Source organism: Betta splendens, chromosome 2, assembly GCF_900634795.4.
Source record: "Betta splendens chromosome 2, fBetSpl5.4, whole genome shotgun sequence".
Taxonomy (NCBI): domain Eukaryota; kingdom Metazoa; phylum Chordata; class Actinopteri; order Anabantiformes; family Osphronemidae; genus Betta; species Betta splendens.
This window is the reverse complement of record NC_040882.2, coordinates 21,637,688-21,658,727: the sequence shown is the minus strand read 5'-3', so window position 1 is coordinate 21,658,727 and position 21,040 is coordinate 21,637,688. Positions and strand designations below refer to the sequence as shown.

At 42.5% G+C, this 21,040-nt stretch overlaps 1 protein-coding gene across 6 annotated transcripts in view; it reads left to right on the top strand.

Annotated features, from left to right (window-relative positions):
* The first annotated feature begins 1,226 nt into the window (after nucleotides 1-1,226).
* Nucleotides 1,227-21,040, top strand: part of svep1 (sushi, von Willebrand factor type A, EGF and pentraxin domain containing 1) — a 57,766-nt gene continuing 37,952 nt past the window's right edge. For 5 of the 6 annotated variants that reach the window (XR_003787880.3, XM_029170183.3, XM_029170199.3 and 2 more), the window contains exons 1-2: nucleotides 4,991-5,961; nucleotides 19,630-19,885. Coding sequence is in view for 5 of the 6 variants with exons in the window: in XM_029170183.3 (XP_029026016.1) it covers nucleotides 5,413-5,961; nucleotides 19,630-19,885 (805 nt within the window). In the remaining variant the exon portion in view is untranslated. Of the gene's footprint in view, nucleotides 1,334-4,990; nucleotides 5,962-19,629; nucleotides 19,886-21,040 lie in introns of those variants that run through there. The other variant, XM_029170191.3, reaches the window with a different exon arrangement.

The following is a 21,040-nucleotide window of genomic DNA, read 5'->3' as shown; positions in this document are numbered from 1 at the left end:
TGTAAACCTGTAGTTTATTGTCAATCAACAGATTAATAATGTATTTTGTAGTGGAACTGTGTTTAAAACAAACCTATTGCCTTAGAGCATTTAATTTTTAGAAGTTTGTTTGAACGTACATTACACATACTGGTGCACATTGTGTTACTTTAAACCACTATGGATTTGCATATTGTGTTTGTTGGTGGAACAAAAGCTCCAAAATGCCTTACATTCTTTATGTGTCATTGAAATTTAGTGTCCATGTTCTGACGCGAGCCTTTGATGTCTATGACATTCAAAGGCGCTCAATGTCTTCCATGGAGCTTGTTCTGCTGCCCCCGTGAGGCCGAAAATATAAACACACCTGCTAACAGGCAGAGATATAAAAAAGGAGCAGTCTAGAATATAATCTGGGAAAACTTCTGTCCTTACTTTGTCACGCTTTTTATTCTGCTTTGATTTAATTTTCTAGTCACTGCCCTTTTTTGTGCAGACAGCAGTGATCCTGCAGGAAATGAAAGCAGCAACCACAGACATGCAGAGCTGTGCCTTTTACACAACACTGCTTTGACAGCTGCTGAGTTGATTAATAAAAACACCAACCAGAGCAAATTGTGATGTCTGGTGTTGGGCAAACACAATTTTTTTGGGGCATATTGAGTTTTAGTTCCCTTGTTCATATGTATTGTGCTTACAAACGTGTGTGGCCTACTTTGTGTCTCCACAAGCCGTGATCCCAGAAATTTCATTTCAAAGACTTCGATTTGATTTATTTGTGGTGGCTGAGGTGAAATGATAGAAAATTTGCCACAACTTCGCACAAAACAACAGCAGTGCAATTTTACTATGGGCAAACAAAAGATAGAGGTATAAATCTCTTTAGCTGTTTATATGCAGCCTACTTGTATTTCAATTTGTCACAAAGTCAGTTGTTAGACACAAATTTCCATTTATTGGTAACAAAATTTAGCAACTTTTATTAAGGCAAAATAAAAGTTGCTTTGATCATTTTTCTGTACAAATTATTTGGAAATTTTAGTAATTTAAAAAGCATACATATATTAAAACAATTAGCATTAAGCTTAGTGTAACTTCTGAATATATTGTAAATTGGTTAACTGAGATATATAACTTATTAGGAAAACTTACGTTTATAGTTAAATCATCATTTCGCCAATAACAAATGTTTTGCTGGAGTTCGGCTGTGCCTAAATTGACGTTATCACTGCCCCTAGCGGCCACATGGTGCCAACGCATCCTCCACACTTTTGGGTGTAATAACAAGCAGCCGCCTGCGGGGGGCAGTGTGATACAGTGCTGCAACAAAAGAGGAGCAGTCAGCAGTAAAATGGTAACAGAGCCTTTAATTGTTTTTTATACAGTTTTTTGACCTGAATAAAATCACTCAGTTTGTTCTTTTGCCATTCGTGGCCGCCAGCTTGTGTGGTTTCCATTAGCTGGATGCTGCTAACTGGCTAATAACTTAGAACCGTTAATTTAGCTAAACGCGGAAGAGCTGCTCGTTAGACACAGGGGCTGTTTGTTCCCGGTTTGTTGTGGCTCTTTTAATTGACGTTTCCAAAATGATGATATTAAACTTGAATACGCTTCTAAGGCATCCCCTGTTTGCTAAATCACCTACTTTTCTAAGCTCTTTTAGTTTTACAAGTTGGCGACTATAGCTCAAGGGCATTAGGGGTTCAGACGGCTTAAGCGGGTCACGCTAGGCCCGACACACAAGACAAATGAATACGTGCACAGCTGATATTAAACAAGAAAGGAAGGCGTCAGTGCAGACGCTGTGGATGGAGGAACTTAACTTCAGCGGGTTCGCTAGCGGGGAAACCATTGTGTTCCGCAGTCATAATCAAATCAAATCAAATTAGCTTCCACCTAAAACAGTTGGTATCACTTAACCTGAACGTCCCAGAGTTTCCTCCAAAGGATGTGGAGACTCTGGGTTCCTCTCTGTACCGGTTTATGGGCGAGACCACTTGTTTTGTTTGTAAAGTATCAATTACTATAGTGTGAAGTTTTGCTAAAGTTGTCCTGTTAAAATTGCTCCCATGGATGTAGAGATTCAAAGGTGTCACGGTACGTGTTGCCCGTCAGATCCAGTAACCTCGTTGTGGTGGAATGTTTTGGACTGATTTTGCTGAGATTTATTTCATCCTTCAGGCTAAAAATGTCAAGAAATATGAGGAATGTGTTGTCACCTGTAGCTACTGTGGCTGCTGCTCCAGGTGATGTCAGGCAGGTGAGAGAAAGTGTCAACTACAGGAAGAAAGTGACTAGATTAATGTGTAGTGACTGGACTAATGACTAGTCACTAATGACTAGTGAGTCACTAATGACTATTGACTAGTGAGTCATTAGTGTGATGTTGTGTTAATTCTAATGCATTGTAGCCCAGATCATTTTTGGCTTCGAGAGGAGTAAATGAAGAAACTAGATTGGTTTACTGTGTTGGATTTGAGAACACAACAGTGGAAGTTTATCAGTGTTATGATGTCAAGGATGATGTGTGTTATTTACAGAACAAAGCCTCAGGTACGCTGCCACTTAAGCGTTCGTCCTTTAGGACAGGGATGAGTCAGAAAACCTTTGCTTTTAAGCTGCCTTCATCGATAACATATCACTTGTATGATCTTCTAGATCCTCATCCATCATTATGATGGATCATTAGCTCAATTTCACCACAATAACCACAGGGAAAAGTGTTCTCTGTTTGTGTTACTTCCCTTCTGTTTACTCTAAAGCTGCTGTTTTCCCATTTGTTTTGTCCAGTATGTCTTTGTTTGGTGGGGATATGTCTGTATTTGTTTCACATCTGGACACAGTGCTCAAACTGTGTTTACATGCCTCCCACAGACCCTTAAAGTTTTGGATGTGAAAGCTCTCGACTAAACAGGGACCTGGAATTGTTGGGAGTCAAATGAAGGGAGACAATACTTCACATTTATGTCAGAGAACATGATATGTCTGTTTAATTTATTGAGAAAGGTTTAGACTCATCACTATGTGCATCTCCTGTGTGGCCATATTTAACATTGAGAAAAGACATTTCATTATTAGACTGGAAAGATGCAGACACCCCCACCCCCCACCACTACTGATTAACACACCATGCTCACAAACCTCCTCTTCATCCACCCCCATGTCTGTCTTGGGACCACCACAAAAGTCTGGTGCGGGGTCTCTTTTGCCAAAAAGCAGGAAGTCACAGCTGTCCCTAGTCTCCTTTCAGTGTGTGTGTGTGTGTGTGTGTGTGTGTGTGTGTGTGTGTGTGTGTGTGTGTGTGTGTGTGTGTGTGTGTGTGTGTGTGTGTGTGTGTGTGTGTGTGCTAATTGTGTGTGTGTGTGTCAGTTCTTGTCTGTGTCTCTCCCATCCAGTTATCTGAGTGTGAGGCTACTTGCTATTCCTACTGTTTTAGTCTCTGTTAAATGATAGCGAGGGAGAAAGCTTGGATCAAACGGCCTAATAAAACACACTGTGTGTTGTGTGTCATTGTGGCTTGTATAGTAAAGACTGATTGTGCTGGTGGAAACACACGCCCTGTGAGCTCTCTGCTTTATATTGGTTCTGTCTCCTACACTTGCTCTGCATTTGTTCACTTTCCCTTCTCCTATTGTTTCCCTGTATTTCATCTGTTTGTGTGTATTTTTTATACATTGTGTAGTCAAAGGTTTAGATAATTTAGTCAGTGTGAGATAATTGCCATTTTAGCACATTTTTCCACATTTATATAATTTACAATAAAATTGTGTATTTTATATATTTTTTTCTCAGTCAGATTATTTGTAAAAAATATTTTTAAGCCAAAAAAACAAAATAACAGTTTAAAGAATCTTGCTTGAGAGGATTTCTTGTGTTTGTCTCTTTTGTGATTTTACTGTATCTTAAATGTACTGTGGGTGTAGACGTTTGAAGGTGGCAGATTTGGCTTTTAAATATAATGATGGTGTGAGGTGACCTTCATTATGACAAACCTATTCAGTATTTTCAGTTTGTTGTATATTGTAATGGTGCGAGCCTGTGATTTGCTCTTGTTAGTGACTAACCACAGTCAGGTTTTGATGTAATGGAAAACTTTACATAAAAGTGGAACCTGGACGGGAGGTGCAGCCTATCCTCCCTGGTTGCAGCGATCAATATTCATGCTTTTGCACATGTAACACAGCTTTCTGCAAATCTGTAAATCTTAGTTCTTCGGTTTAATAGGTGCAGTGTGTCTCTGTAACACTGGGTGCTTTTGTTTTGGTTACAGATAAAATCACTGAAGGAAAACAAGACAGAGGGAGAGGCTATAATGCAAAAAAACTCACTGCAGTGAAAGAGTGTGTGAATCCCCGTGGTGCAGGAAGAAACAGACAAAACCATAGAGCAAGAAGGGCAGATCTGCCTCCCTCTAGATATAGATAGTTGGTCTAGAGCGTCCAAACTGCATCCTAACTCAATCAGTTTTTAACCTTCATAGTTGAGTCTCAGCTCTGCCTTATCACAGCTTTTACTCCCACTGTTTGGTCTCCTCCGGCTGGCGGGCGTGCTCACGTGAAGACGGGGCTGATCGCAGCTCCTGTTGCTGGTGTTTTCTACTGGAGGGCTGACAAGTTGACAGGCTAGACGCTGCACTGGCATCAAACCTCACTCCTCCGTCAGGACAAGAGAGAGCGAGAGGAGAAGGGGAAGCAGGGGGAGGGTGAGATACACAAAAAGAGATAGGGAGAGAAAAAGGGGGAGGAGAGAAGAAGGGAAAAAAATGACTCCACGGCCTCGACTGCACTGCCCCCTTTTTCCCCTCAGCCTCTCGCTGTCTCTCAACTTTTTTCCTCCCTCCTCCTCTGTTGGTTTTTGTAAATGATTTGGGGAGAAGGGGAAGGAGCATTTGGAGCTTGGCTGACGGTGCAGGCAGGAGCTTCACATGGGCAGACGGGAGCCTGAGGGGCAGCACGTTGGAACTGAGGAGCACTGAAGAGGCTGTGGGGGCTTTTGGGTCTGATACTCAGACTGAGACACTGACAGAAGAAAAGGACAATTAGATTCATCCATGCACTTAACAAGCTTCAAACAATGCATGTGCACATACAGCATTGACACAAAGACAGAAGGAAGCTGCATTTACTGACCTTTTTTACATAAGCAGACAGAGACCTTGCAAACAAACATTGCTCCCAACAGGATCGTAGTTTTGTCAGCGAGGACGGAGAGAAGCTGATGAGCAGAGGCACATTTTGAATGAGAAGACCAGAACCGTCCTCCAGCGATGCTTTTTAGGAACTCTGCACCCAACGGCGGCCGTCTGCTTCGTTTCTGGACACGGACGCGGGCATAAGACACAGTTCCCTTCACTGAACACCTCTGAAGAAGAGGATCACAGTTGCCTTCTTTTCTTTTGAACAGTGTTTCTGTGCAGGTGTGCTGACTGTGAATATGTTTCCCCAAAGGCACTGTCTGGCTACAGCATGGACTACTGGCCTCGTGCTCTTGTGCGTCCTGGATATATGGTCTGCAGCCGTGCCACCTGACCATCAGTCCAAACCCCCAATGCATTCGCGCTGGTCCCGGCAGATGACGCCCGCGGCGGCCTCCTCGCCGCCCGGCAACCTGTCGGAGAGCGCCGAGAGCAAGGTGGAGCGCCTGGGCCAGGCGTTCAAGCGGAACGTCCGCGAGCTGCGCGAGAAGAGCGCCTGCCTGGACCTGGTGTTCCTCGTGGACGAGTCGTCCAGCGTCGGGGCCAACAACTTCCTGAGCGAGCTGCGGTTCGTGCGGAAGATGCTGTCCGACTTCCCCGTGGCGGCCGAGAACACGCGCGTGGCGCTGGTCACCTTCTCGTCCAAGACTCACGTCGTGACGAGGGTGGACCACATCTCGGCGCCCAAGTCCCACCAGCACAAGTGCTCCCTGTTCAACAAGGAGATTCCAGCCATCAACTACAGAGGAGGCGGCACCTACACCAAGGGAGCTTTCCAGCGGGCGGCGGTGAGTCACCGAATCCTCACTCCGTTGTTTGTTGTCGTATGACTACGTGTCCACATCCTAAGGCGGCTGGTCATGTAATAATGACTGTGGACCTGCTTTTGCTGACGTCGTGCTCTTTGTGCGGCTGCACGGAGTGCGTGTGCCAGTGTGTCTGCAGCCTGCTGTGTGTGGAGGAAGTGAGTGTGGCATGGTGGCACAGTTAGGTAGATATTAATGAGACCCAGCGTGGCACTGCTGCTGTTGCTACTGCTTCCTTAGAAGCTAATTGTCCGGTTTCCACTGCTATAAATGCTTGGACGTTCATACGCACACATGCGAAAACCATGGAGGCACAAATACGAATGGAGCAATGCCGGTTTGGAAAAGTGGAACCAAGACCAAGACGTACGCGAGTCAAGAATTTCAGGCAGTTTATGTGAAGTGTGGGCACTGTGTGTTACATAAACCTTTTTTTTCAAGTGTAACTGATACAACATTTTCCAATTCTCCGTTTTAATTAATTCTGACAGCTTTTAACCAGACACTTTACAGGTTTGATGTATATGTTTGACTTGTAAATGCAGGGAAATCGAGGTCATGTGAGGTTACATGGGGTCAGAATGTTAGCTTGTTTATGGTTTGTGGATTTGAACTGCGTGACACCGATCTGCACACACACACACACACACACACACACACACACACACACACACACACACACACACACACACACAGAACATATGGCATAGTTCATCTGTCAAGTCCAAATAGTCCAGCTGTAAAAGCTGTGTTGGTGGTATACGTAGGGGCTGGTCCTGAATAAACACACACCTCAGTCAGTGTCTGATCTGCCTGAAGCCAGGAGCTTTGTTATAGGCTCTGGGACTTATTTTCATTGCACATTAGACAAAACTCAGTTGATTCAAACTTGTCGAGAAATGCCGCAGCCTGTTATTTAGCAGCACGTTTAAAGGACAAATGCCTTAAATGAAGGCAGATGTTATGACTAGACGCAACAAAGCCTGAAAACAGACTCAAGCCTGACTGACTCAGCCGCACACTGGCAGACCTGCTAGATGCCCACACAACTGCTTCTTGCTGACTGCTGCAGCATCGTCTGCTCAACTTTTCTGGCCCCAAAGGGCAAATCATAAACTATAAATAGCAGCCTGGCTGGTCAGACAAATAGGTAAGCTCAGTACTAGCACCGTTCCTTTTTAGAGCTCATAGCCTTGGCCCAAATTCCCCAGCTCCCCAAGCTTGGCCCTCAGGACAGGTTTTCAGCTCACCCTCCTTGGTTAAGTGCTGATAAGGAGTTCGCTGGCTGCATCCCAGCTGCTAAAGATCACAATACCAAGAAAAGGCTTAAAAGTGCCTTATCGCTATTCACAAACACTCAGTGTTTGGGGTGATTTATCAAGTGATGTGGTAGTTTTAATCATCTAAAGGTGCCCTTAAAATGTAGCTTGGCATCATAGCCAATAATAATATTTGTTTCCACTATGGCATCTAACTGGTGTGAGGCTGAGGGCTGTGTGAGTAATGGGAGAGCTATGTGCAACCTTTTGTTTTCTGGAAATATACAGTAGATGAGCTTAGCAGATGCAGGCTGAGACGCAGCACATGGAGTGGTACTGAACTCCAGAAACTGCCCCACACCTGATAGACTCAGTCCAATCTTTACTGTGTAAAGTGATGTTCAGGAACCACCTGTGATTTATCATCTGATTCCTTAAAATTCTATTGTCTATGAATCTTGCTGGGAATGGAACAACTCAACATTTTCTGAGCATGGATGTGCTAACACTAGTCATATCTGCCCGGCGTTGTGTACCTAAACTGCACACCAGCTGTCTCAGCGTGTGAGTGTGTCTGAATTGGGAATTTTTGCGACGTGTCTGAGGGCGTGTAGTAATTCTGTGCTTGTGCTGGATGTAAGGACCTGTGCCTATAGAGGAAGAGACGATGAGAGAGGATAATTGATATAATAATAATCACATTGAATTCCCTAGGCTGGTCCTGCCTGTCATAAGTGCTGTAGAAGGCTGGGATCCATTAAGACAGACATTTTTCCACCAGTTGTGCATGTAGAGACAGGGCTGTCCTCCAGCACTCTTCATATCTGTCCGCTGTGCGTCTTTTCACCTAATGCATCACACAGTTGGTTGAAAGTGTGAGTGTTCCAAAATGATCTGATTCAGGATTTCTTTTTCTTTTGATAAATGTGTGTCCTGAATGGTGTTATACTAAAATGGACTGACATGGATCCTGTAGGTGTGGTCCCCTCCAATCCTAGACCTTTCTGACATCAGCTACTGTAGCGGGCGTTTGTCCAGCCATCAACTTTCCGACAGCTACAAGTCCAAGTTGACATTTAAGACCTGTCCAGTTGATATTCAGCAGCTGGGAAACATTTCAGTTTGGATTTGTGATGTAATCGTGTGGCTGTGGTATTAAACGTGGCAATATTACTAAGAGGGAGACCTAGACCTGAAGTGGAATTCATTCAAGGTGATAAACATGTCAAAATGCACCAGAAAGCCAATATCGATTGGGTCTCGTTTGTCTCGTTTCATGAGCTCGCTGCATTGTCACGTCTCCAGGTGAAATGTACCTGCAGTGCTTCAGAAACCAGCAGAACTTGCTGCATCTGTGTGTCAAATGAAATAGATAAATGGATGAGTAGAGGTGTCATACACACTTTGTCATGATGTTCCCCAGGGCCTCGTGGCAGGGTCTGTCTCTCTTCAGCCTTGTGTCAGTCGTGACAGGCTGGGAGCAGATCACATTACTTAACCTGTGGTTTTCCAGAGCTCTGCTGGTCACTGAACGAAGAATCTGATGACAGAATCAGGCAAGAACTGCGTCACTCTGCCTGAGACCCACTTTTTTCACCTCAGTGTCTAAATGTTATTCCCTCCCCATGCAGTTACAGTAATTATTCATAAAATGTCAATAGAATTTTCAGGTGATGAAGAATTTGCTTCATTTGTTTTTCCTGCCTTTAAGATTTTTGTTAATGCAAAGTGTAAATCTTTTATTTTTATTAGTTGCTGTTAATCCTGTTTATTCATGAATTCTGTTTTTTCCACTGTTGCTTGTTGTGTCAGCCATGAAAATACTCAAATCTGAGTCTTTTAGAAACTGTAGACACCCACCATGACTTCTGTCCAATCAATTTGTCTCCAACCTGAAGACTCACCTTTGTGTTGCCTTGTTCTGCGAGAGAAACCCCCCCGCTGCTCCGTCTGCAGGCAGGAAAACTCAGCACTACACTGGCGTTGGCGGCCTCACTGTGTCAGACTGCTTTCACAGTTGTTTAAAACACAGACAGATGGGCAGCGTGTGGAGAGATGATGAAAGAAAAGGAGTGGGAGAAAAATGGAAGAATGAGAGGAAAAAGTAGGAGAATGAGAGGGGAAAGTCCTGGCTCAAGGGTTGGAGACCAAGAATGTGGTTCTTACTGGTGGTTATTCACAGTAATGTTTTTACCTGACTGTTGGTCAGTGGTGTGCCGGGCTGTCTAAATCTGGGTCAGAACAGATATTGGGTTTGTTCACCAGCATTAGCCGCCTAACAATGAGCTTCATGCTCAGTGGGTCGGTGAGTTTGGGACTGACATGGTTCTAAGTTAGACTGGAAGGGGGTTCCCGTGGTTCTGGTGCCTCGCTCATCAGAAAAGCGCTCAGTCACGCTCATTATTCAGGTTTATAACAGCTGCATGTCTTTACATGCTTGTCATGTTATTAATGTCAAATAGCTTGTGTCTTAAGAGAATATGTGTTTTTGTGTCCTGTATCTTTAAATGTGTAAAGTTCTCTTTAAAACTTGCGCTCTTTGGTAGATCTGTGCAGAATGTATCTAGACTTTCCTTAGGATTGAAATTGTATCTTGTTGTTGCAGAAAGTAAGTACACATATAATGTATTTTTAACTTTTTACAATGTTGAAACTAATTTCATCCCATAGTCTGTCTTTTATAGCTGTTTTTCCAGTTTAAAGATTGGAATCAAGTAACATTTTGTTGTCAATCACTACGTTTAGCTGTTTGTCAGATAATGTGTTTTTCGATTCAGCTTTGCCTGACCACATTAAGGAAAACAAACGCTAGGGGTTGAGGTTGTGAAGGCCCAATCCTTTCATTTTCGCCTTTGTCATTCTCTCCCTCAGAGCTGCAGACCTCCCAGCACTATCTATTCATCAACTTTGACACGTCAGAGTCAAAATATGGAGTATTGTTTTTCAAAACATTGTCCATTAGATTAAATGAGGCTTGTGTAACTTGCTTATATTTGGCTTTTGAAGGAACTGTAGAAATTCCTTGTCTGTTTAAAATACACACACATGCACTCGATATTAATGTCCAGAGTCTGAGCCTTTGCTTGAATTTCTGAATAACCAGTAATGAGACGTAGAGCACAGCAAATGAAGGTGGGATATGAGCACCATCCTGCGTACGATGGGACTTTTCGTTTGTAGAAACATATTTGCTCCCTGATGTGTTTTTTTCCTTCCTGTCTTCTGGCTGAGTCACTGCAAATCCTGAGCAAACAGTGACTTCTCATATGCAGCTTTCCTTGTTGAATTGTTGAAATTTGGGCGCGAGAGACAATTGTGAGCGAGCGAGCTCTGCCACAAATGAAAGCAAGGTGCATGCCTTTGATCCAGTCCTCACGGCTGAACCCAGGGGTGATAAGATGATAAGAAAAGCCTCTGTTTCCTGTCTGAGCAACTGACACTTCCCCCCATCTCACCCATAATTGTTTCCTCCCCCTCGGTCTGTCTGCTTCTTCACGCTATTCACCCTCCTCCTCGGTATCAGAGGGTCTGCAGCAAGGAAGACTCAGACAGAAGCACCCCTCCTTCATCTACTGTACCTACTGGGAAAGCAGTCACTGTAAAGTGTTGTTCATCATCTCACAAAAACACTGTAATGTATCTAAAGTTTATCAAGAGCCAACTTAATACATTCAAGGAATCTTGATGAACCCTAGGCTAACTTCAGAAAGAATGACAGAATCCCATTAGGTGTAGTGGAGTTCCTGTTATATACCATGATGAACAGGTGTTAAAAATGAATTCATACGTTCAGACTGTTTGCAAGCTAACGTTAGGTGGACTCTAAAGAGATACAAGATCTCCAACACCATTTAAACCAGATGTCTGACTCATAGTGTTTAGGAGGAACTGCTGCAGTCCAACTCACAGCTAAGTTACCTAATCATAAAAGATGCAGGATTATTTCTACAAAGACTATTTTCCAAGAACACACAAGATTGTGACGGTCTGTATTTCTTTCAAGTTTTTCCTCTGGTGTAGTTCAGACCACATTTCATAACCAGATTATACAGAAGTCTGCAAACTGTACCATTCCTTTACTTTTATAAAATCAGAATGATCATGAGAAGGAAATCCAATTGTCTCGGGTTCAACTCTGACTTTTGGAGAGAAATATTTCTTTGTCCGTCAACCTCAAATATGCACAAAATGTTGTGACTGAGCTGCTCTTTGTAAGTATTCTCTTACATTCTCTGAAATATTTCAACATTCTGTTTTTGGTGGAACCAGTATTGGACTAAACTCATTCAGGAATCTTGGTGTTCCATTCTTACAAATTATTCAAATGTTTTAAGTTATACCTACCATACCTTTTAGTAGCATTGTTTTAATCCCCCCAGCTTCTTTTTAAGGCTTTTCTATTGCAAAGTACTGTATGGTAATGATGAGCACAATGAATAAAATGTGATCTGTCGTCGTCTGTTTAGTACTTGCCTTTGTTACTTACTGTAACAGTTGCCTGGGCACTTCTGTTTCTTCTCTCATCACACACTCCTCCTTTTTGAAATGGATACTGAATATTTTCCAGCAACTTTTTCCAGTCTGTAGACGTCTAGAAGACCCTAAGGTGCAATTCACCATTTTTGCATACACTACCCATCAGACACTTTATGGCCTGTATGCAGAAAGAAACAAAAATCGAACCAGAAGTGTGAACTAGGATGCGTTATCATCAGTACAGATAAAGGAAGAAAAGTTTAGGTTTGAGACTAGAAGATAGTACAAGTTCAGTTTTATAAAACCCCAAGCTTAGATTTCCCATTCAGTCTCTTGCCAAGAAAGGTTCTGGTGCTGAACTGTTTGGGAGACGGTTGACAGAGCAACTTATTCTGATGCGGTTTAACTACTGATTAGTTTTGTTTGTCTTGTTGAGACAAACCAACACTTCAGACTGCTTCTGGTGGCAGCTGCCGGTGGCTCCGACTTGGAAGTTGTGCATGTGTGTGAGTCATCTGTATGTTTATACAGCTTTTTCTGTCTGTTTGGAATTGTAATGTGAAAATGGCTCTAATTCAACACTTGTGCAGTTGTTCATCACTTTGCTGAAAGACTACATTACTACAGTTATTGCTGATGAAGAATTGGGCTTTGCTGATTTTAGTTGCTTTCTTTTTGATTGCTGAATTTCACCATCTGATTCTTGTTCATTTACTGTATTTGTTCTTTCACTACAGTAGCTGTCCTTCTGCTTCCAGTTTGTTCTACACTTTATTGTCTTTTTTTGAGGGTGTATTGGACTGATGTACAGAAGACAGCATGTGCTGGTCTAGATGCCACACAATACAGTATGTCCCAGTTGGGCTTAGGCCAAAAATGCTGCAGACAAAAGAAAAAGACTTGTTCTAGTAAGTAATTACATTTTGCAAATTATGTGACTACAAAGTATTTATTTATGCATCTATCCTGCTTTTTCTCTCCAGTTTTGACAGGCAGAGTGGTCTACACCTACTATACAGTATATAGATCTTTTTTACCTTCCTAATACTAAAGTGCTCAAAGAATTTTCCAATTACAATTATATCTCCTAAAGAGACATAATTGTGAGTGGAACAGTGGCTTACATCCCTTCTTCTGGCTTTTAGAAGTCTAAGATATCATATTTATGTGTGAATATTTTGCAGGTGCCTGTGCACATTGTTGGCAATAGATTAAAAACACATTTCCGTCTACATTATGTGTGTGCACATGAAACCAGTGGAAATATTTTTGGGTGTACTTGAAGCTAGAAATCACATCAGAGCTTCTACTTTTGCCTCACTTGGACCTAGTGCAGTGGAAACTACTCTGGAAGTGTAGTTGAGAGTGTGTATTAGCACTAGGCTCTGATATGTTTTATTGTCTTTGTGTCACATGATTGATTGATGTACACATTTACAGGAAATTACCTAATGATGTGTGAAAATGCAAGAAAAACCGAGCAATAGCCAAAGAGAGCAGATAAAGATTTGCAATTCACTGATTTTATTTTTTCCACTGACGCCTTTTTCATCGACGATTTGCAGAGGAAATTCTTCCTCTTACTATCCCCTTCTCTGTTACATGCATCAGAAGTAGTTCATTGCCAGAGTGGAAATAACCACACAGCACTATGTCTTTTAACCCGATCCCATTAGAGGGTATTCACTTGCTACCCACAATTACCTCTTTTTTTTTCCTTTTAAATCTATTGGAGCATTGCAGTAAGCTCACAAACGGGGGCTGAATGAAGCAATTTTACTGACAGCTGTGAATACTTTCATCTTGATCAGAAGATACAGTATGTGTGGGCCTGCCATGACACCTACACCTACAACAGTATTTGAAAGGGACATGAAAAGCTCATGTCCAGTTGGGTCAACATTTTGAGACTTCTGTCCTGGAAAAAGGTTGTGTCAAAACGGAAAAAAAGATTCTCCCTTCTCACATCCACATAATTATGTTATTATATGTAAACGCACGCACACACCACACACAATCCCATCTTGACCCTCAAACAGGCCTTCAGAGTTGTGGGGCCTGGCCAAAGGGTGCCACAAGTGGCCATAGGGCCCCACTTTGTTAGAAAAACATGTTTTTTGGGCCCCACTTCAATGTAACCGCAAGGACACACACAGTTTCAGGCTGCTTAGCGACTGGTAAAGCTACAGACACCAACTTAGTAGATTTCCTGTGAGCGTATGCGTGAAAACGGTCAATGTTGATTTAGTGAGGCACAGAATAGAGTGTGCAAATTATAAAGGAATGTAAGGAGGCTTTGAAATATATTGCTCTGTCAGCAAGGTCAAAGGTCAGGAAGGCATTGGCAAGGACAGGAACCAACTGTTGAACGCTTTAGTACCCTATTTTTAATTACCACTTTATTATCCTACGAATAGCATAAATAGCATTAGGGTGGTTTCAGTCTGGCCGAAGAGGTGTACAGTATCTCCAACAGCCACATAGCTGACAACCATTCTAACTGCGACACCTTACTGTTTTATAAAAAAAAAAGTGTTAACCAGCAGCTCTGTTGTGGCGCGATTAAAGGCACAATGCAGACAAATTCTTTAAGCGTATGGATTTATTTTGGCATTTTTAGATTAGGATTTACCAAAAGCGTCATACACTGGCACCTGAAAAAACCAAAACTATTTCAGAGAGCCCACAGTGGCAGACTAAATAACATGTTTTTGTGGGCTAAGCGCGTAGATCTATTAGCAAACCACTTGCTATGTTGAGGTTGGAGATTGAGAGTGCCAGATTCCATTGGCTTGTTTTCTTTGGTAAGTGAGTATGTGTACGTGTTTGTCTGGGTGGCTGGATGGCGCTGTTTGTGTTCGTGACGATATACTGAGTTGGCAGCTTATTAGGTACATCGTCTAACACAATATTACTGCAGTGTAGTCCAACCCATTTATTTCTTCTTTGTATAATGTGTTACTGCAGCACAAACTACAGCCTGAAACATACTGGACCACATACTGTTGAATTAGCCTCCATGAAAGGAAAATGTGTTACATGACTGTATGAAACAGCTTCGGTATTTGCTAGGTGCAAATCATTGTTACATAAATGCAAACCCACAAATAGGCCCTCAGCATGTCGTTTTAGCCCGATGCCTCATCATATAATTTTCTTGTAACATTCCAGTTGTGCAGCATTTTGGGCCTACTATGTTCAGCCTCTGCAAGAAACACTGTTCCAATTAGTTTCCGAAATAAAGAGACCGGAGTACACACCCACCTCAGCTTAATCAGTTCATGTCAGAAATGCTGTGCATTGGCAAGAAACTCGTCCCCCAAGACACGATATTGCCCAGAATTCCAAAGCAGCTTTTAGTGGAGAGCTCAATTCAAATGAAACACCTTGAACTCTCAGTTTTCTAAACATTAAACATAGGTGTTCCATAGCAACAGCCTATTTGAATTCATATTGGTAGTGATGTTTTGGAGAACAAGTATAAGCATCGTCCTATTATGATCTACATCGCTCTTGATTTATGATGTGGTTTTTGAGGAAAATTATGGCATCTCTTAGAATAGAGTCCATATACTGTAATCTTGGAGCAAAACCAATCCTCCTTAAATGACCTCACCTCAAGCGTACGCTTTATGTTACAAGGTCTACTATAAATTATCCTACCAAAGAGCCATGAACAGGAGAATCAATAAGAAGCAACCCTCACATTAATCTCCTCCACAACCTCTAACATCTCTCTTCTCTCCACCTACAGCTGTGGGAGCACGGCAAATTAAACCATCAGTAGAAACGACAGCAAAAAGCATAGAGAGAGCAATATATGGAGGAAACGCGTCCACAGCTACATCGTAAGTGCTGTGTGGTCTGAGCTGACCTTAGGCAAGATGGGAAACGTCTTCATGGCTGTTTGAGTCTTTTGAGTCTCTTGAGTCCTTGAGCCTTAGACGTTATGCTGTGGATCGCTCAATGCTTGCGTAATGAGGTCAGGTCTCCCAAATCGCAAACTGAACTCCATAATATAATACTGTTTTAAAATAATTTTTGTAATAGCCACAATGAAGTGGTAGAAAGTTGCCAGGTCAGTATTCCCACTGTTATGTAACTGGCAGCCTGTCTGTAAATGGCCTTGTTATTCTTCTCCCCAATCAATCAGACCAGTTTTCCTGATGCCCGACTGGGGCACGGCTGGTGGCAGAAATGTTTAGTCTCAGCACTTTGTGATGCCAACAAGAGGCTGTGGCCTGCAGGGACGGCTGAATGAGGGTGCTTCATTTGACAGCCAAGATAGCCTTTCCCCCTTTGGCATCACGTTGTGGAATTACTTTGCCTTTGTCAGTGTGTCTCTTCCTCTCTTGTCGTCTCAGGTTGAGTTGTTGAGTTTGATGAATGGTGTTGTGACAGAAACCATCAGGCTAACACAAACAGCCGTCCTGGCAACTGGCTGGCTGTCTGCTCGCTCTCAGACACTTTAGATGGCATTAAACTGCTCCATCCAACTGGTTTCAGTTAGGGCCTGCATACAAATACACGACAGGCAGACGAGGCTTAAACCATCGCAGTGCTATACAGTACTGTAGGTAACCCTAACCCGAACTGGGAGCCTTTTCCTAACTGTCGTATCCTAGGAGGAGTTTTCCATCCCTTATATTTTGCCAAGTATAACCCAGACAGTATAACAATTATATGTGATCTTTTCTATGGGTTTGGAAACTTCCATTTGAATGCTTATGCGTCTTTCAAAAATTATACATTGTTATCTCTACACCTTGGAATTTATCTACTGTAAAAGAAGACTTTAAATTTTTATGCAAATACCATTGCAGGGTTTTCATGTTGGGTGATTTACAGTATAATCCACCTCTGGGGCTCCCCGTTATTCTGTGGAATACCAAGTGATGTCATAATGAAATGGATACAAAGACAACAGAGGTAGAAATAGAAGTAATGAAGAGAAAATCTCCACGTGTACTGGACCAGACTCTGGTGTAATTGCAGGCTCAAGTCACCCTGACTAGAAGTCTTAGTTATGTGCTCCACACTCTTAATCTGAATCAAAAGAAATCTGGGCTTAAATATCATTTCTTATGTAAATTACATCTACTATATCTACATGTGATAATTCTCTATGGCATGCAGCGAGGAAAACACAATGTTTGGCACAGGAGTCTGGTTAATTACTGATTCAACCAGGAAACAAATTATCTTTGCAGGTGACCTAGTTTATCTCAGATATCCAAAGTATGCGTCCCTGAGAAGTTACTCAAGTCTGTAATTGTGTGTGCATGTGTGCATGTTTTTCTGTTGGGCCCCTGCAGAATTGTTGTTGTTATTCTTGCCACGCAAGCCAAGAGCAGATCTTCTGTCAAAACAAGCATTCTCACTTCCGAACCGACGGGAGAGGTCTTTCTGAAGGGATGCAGTTGCAGCTTTTTTAAAGCTGAAGTGGAATGTCTGCAAACAAAGTTTTTGTTTTTGGAAGGTGCATTTGACAAACAACAAAGCTTTATATTGTTTGATAGTAGAACTTATAAGGTGATTGAGACCACAGAAGTGCGTGAATCGTTATTCCTTTATTCTTGGCTGAATAGTACTGAAGTGTGAAACAACTGAAATAAAGAGTTTATATGGGCCAACCATGCAGTGATCCAGAATATTTGATTGGTTTATTCATGCTGATCTTGAATAGATTCCAGTAAACTACATATTTTACCTATAAAAGCCCAGAGCCAGGTGGGTTCTGGCAGCAGTGTGGCAGTGGAGGGTTGTGTGCAGGGTGCTTTCAATTAGCATTCACACTACCTTTCATGCAAATATAAATCTTTGATTAGCAGATGGGGAACCTTGGCATCCTTGTTGGCCCCTCGAGGTGTGGAAAAGATGCTCATCCCTCCTGCCAAGTCCAAAGAAGTGCCTGCTTTTGAAGTTGTAATTATGAAAGCATCTCAGAGCTTGGAGATGGCGAGCCTGCCACAATAGGGATAACAGTTTCATCAGTGGGCTCAAGGTTATAGTTACCACTTGTTTATTTTGATCAGTCAGTCAGAAAGGGTTTTTGTGTCATAATGAACCTAATGACACCATGATAAAAGAGTTAGAGAAGTGTACTGGGACTACACTTACAATTACTTCACTGTGTGTGTGTATTTGTGAAATCTTCATCTGCCACTTGCTGGTTGGCTACGTTAAAGGCATTCAGGGCTTTGGCAAGTATATAGTTATGAACTTACTCTGTAATTAAACTGACATACAGCTGTTCTTCAGAGACATGTACAGAATAGGTTGAATATCTTTAAAGTGTTGATAGTTTCCGAATAATACAGCAATGTACCTTCACTAGGACCAGACTGGACTGTACGCAAAATGCCTTTTACAAAGGATTTTACGAATCCTTGTACCTGATGTAACATGGTTTTGCTTTTTTGAATTGAATAGAACAAATTGAACTTGGCTGCAGAAATGTTATCGTGGCGTTTGTGCTGTACTCTGTGCCTGGAACAGTCAGGTAGAGGGGCTGCTTTCAGCCTTTTTGTACACACTGGCTTCTGTGGTTGTCCTCATCCTAATATTCTGACCTCAAGTATGTGGAGGCTATTTGAGGGAGTATTAGTACCCGTTTGGTGGCGTCTCCTCTCTCACTAACACCAGCCACTGACTCACGGCGACACAGAAACCACTGTGACCCAACAGCAGTCTCGTGGTCAATAAAAGACCTAAAGTCAGTGTACTTGCGTCGATGTAGAGATGAAGCCTGTCATAGACAAACCAAAGCAGGGGAACCATGTCCTCTATTCTCTCTTCATTCCTGCCTCACTCCATCACTGCACAGGCTCTAATTCCAGCTCTCCAGAGCAACCGGAGCTGCTTGATGTTTAGCCAATTAGACAATAAAGACCAGAGCTTTCTCTCCTGCTTTGTTTCTCTTCCCCGGCAGTTACACCCTTGCACGTCTCCCAATTTTTACAACCTGCCCTGTGTGACTATTACATTGTGTTTGGACTCAAAACACAGAACGTCCGTCCGCTTCCCCTTAAGACACATTCTTCGTTTCCCCTTCAAACTTTAAATTCTTTATGATATGCTGTCGTCCTTTGCGTCTGTAAGCGAATATCTGTCCTACTGACTTCATCTTGGCTGATCCTGCTTCTTCAATTTCTTGTATATTCCCTCCACTGCATTGCTCCAACTAACCTTTCTTTTTTCCATTGTTCACTGGGTTTCATCCACATAACCTCTCACTCTCACTTAAAACACCCTTACGACAAACCAAAACACTTCAAAGCAAAGCCAGCAGATGGTCCTGTTATTTTAAGATATGTTTCTCTGTCCTGTTTAATTGTACGTGGTAAATTGCTAACGGCGGCTAAAGTTAGTTTGGAAATTGAAGCCGGTCTCTGGGGCAGACACGGCAGCCTGCTCTTTCTTGCCCAGTGTTCTCCGGCGGTTTCAAACCACTGGCAAGCAGCTGCGTAGTTTGTAGGAGAAGTAATTACAATTGTAGAGCGTTCTCCTTTTTCTGTCCCTTCCTCCCCTCCTGCCCTCTTGCTGATGTAGGGTTTCAGGGCTGCTTTTAGTGGTTGAGTGTGACGTTCTTTATTATTCAATTTCGTCAAGTCACCGAAGCTGAAGGCTACAGTATGTTGGTAGATCTGGGAGGCAATGTGATCTTTGTATTGTGCTTTTGAATGGTCAGCCTTAGTCACAAACTCGATCTTCTTCTTACGAAAACGGTACATTCTTCACACATGTCATCACACGAGTGAGTGAGTGAGAGTGAGTAGATACAGCACTTCAACACCTAACAGTTGCACACTAAGCTTTGCATGAGTGTAACTGAGCAACTAATACTCATGTACGAGTAAAAAGGAGTAATTTGGTAATTTTCACCTTCTGAACTTTATTCTTTATTCTCTAACAGCAAATCCTACGTCAGTCTCGTGCCAATTCCACCAAGGTCATTTTCCTGATCACTGATGGCTACTCGAATGGTGGAGACCCCCGGCCCGTGGCAGCAGCTCTAAGGGACCGTGGCGTTGAGATTTTCACTCTGGGGATCTGGCAGGGGAACATCAGGGAACTCCACGACATGGCCTCGCATCCCAAGGACCAACACTGCTACTTGGTGCACAACTTTGCAGAGTTTGAGGCTCTGGCGCGCCGTGCTCTACATGAAGGTACAGTAAGAAGGACGCCGTTGTTTTTACTGATCTGTTTTGTCTTGTTAAAGAGTACAGCCACAGCTGTTGTACGTCTTTTAATTACATCCTCAAAGTCTTCAGTGTTTTGCGTCATTTACTGTAAACTATTTTTAAAAAAGCATCTGTGTGTCTTTTCACAGCCACATAGACGTCTCACCTCGTTGCCTCTTAGCCGCTTTAGCCGCACAAAGGAACATTAATCAGACTCCATGTTTTGGTCAATTAAAGTTAAAGCTACCACAGTGTCTTTGAAGCATCAGGGTTCCCATAATCATAAATTGACCTGCAGCAATATTTCTTGAATGAAGGTTTGACCCTGTTAAAATTCAATGTTTACTTAAAAGTAAGCCCATAATAATTTAAATGGAATCTGACAGAGGAAATTTTGCATGGTCTCTTTTGTTATGTGCTGCCAACAGCTATTAGGCCTCACTTCCAAAAAATTGGACAGAGCAACGATTTTTTCCCACACTTGAGGGGGACTTCCCACAATTTGATGAAGAAAGGATTCAGTCATGCCTTTAAAACCTAAAATATCACCATAAAACACAGTGAACTACAGCGCTGGGCTCGTAGAAAGCTGTAAATCACGCACACGCATTTGCCCGTGTACATATTCAGATACGGTGTCAGACGCATGAGGTGCCGTGGTACAGATGGGTGGAACGTCCCGTGAAAACACATAGAGTACTACACAATCAGCTGTGCTTCCGGTTGGTCTCGCTCAGCCTGACTTGAAGTCTGCCCAGCGACTCTGCAACAGTCTGAAAGCAAACTGTGTCTGTCTCTCTTCCGTTGGCGTCTGCCGGTTGAGCAGTACAATACAAAAATGAAGCAAATGATATCACCTCCAGTATACAGTAACAGAATTGACTGTGTTTTGGAGCATTTTTTGCCCTGTGCTGATCATCCTTTACAATTCCTCACAATGTGCTTCGTAGCACTGCTCTAGCAGTGCTAGAGCATGACACATACTGACTAGTCCAACCACTGGAAAACACAATCATCAATGTTCTCATGGGGGAAAAAAATTATGTTTTTACAAACTTATTTAGTTTCTGCCAAAAATTAAATAATTACATACTGATGATTAATGTATTCCTTACAACGTGAATGTCTTGAAATGATTCA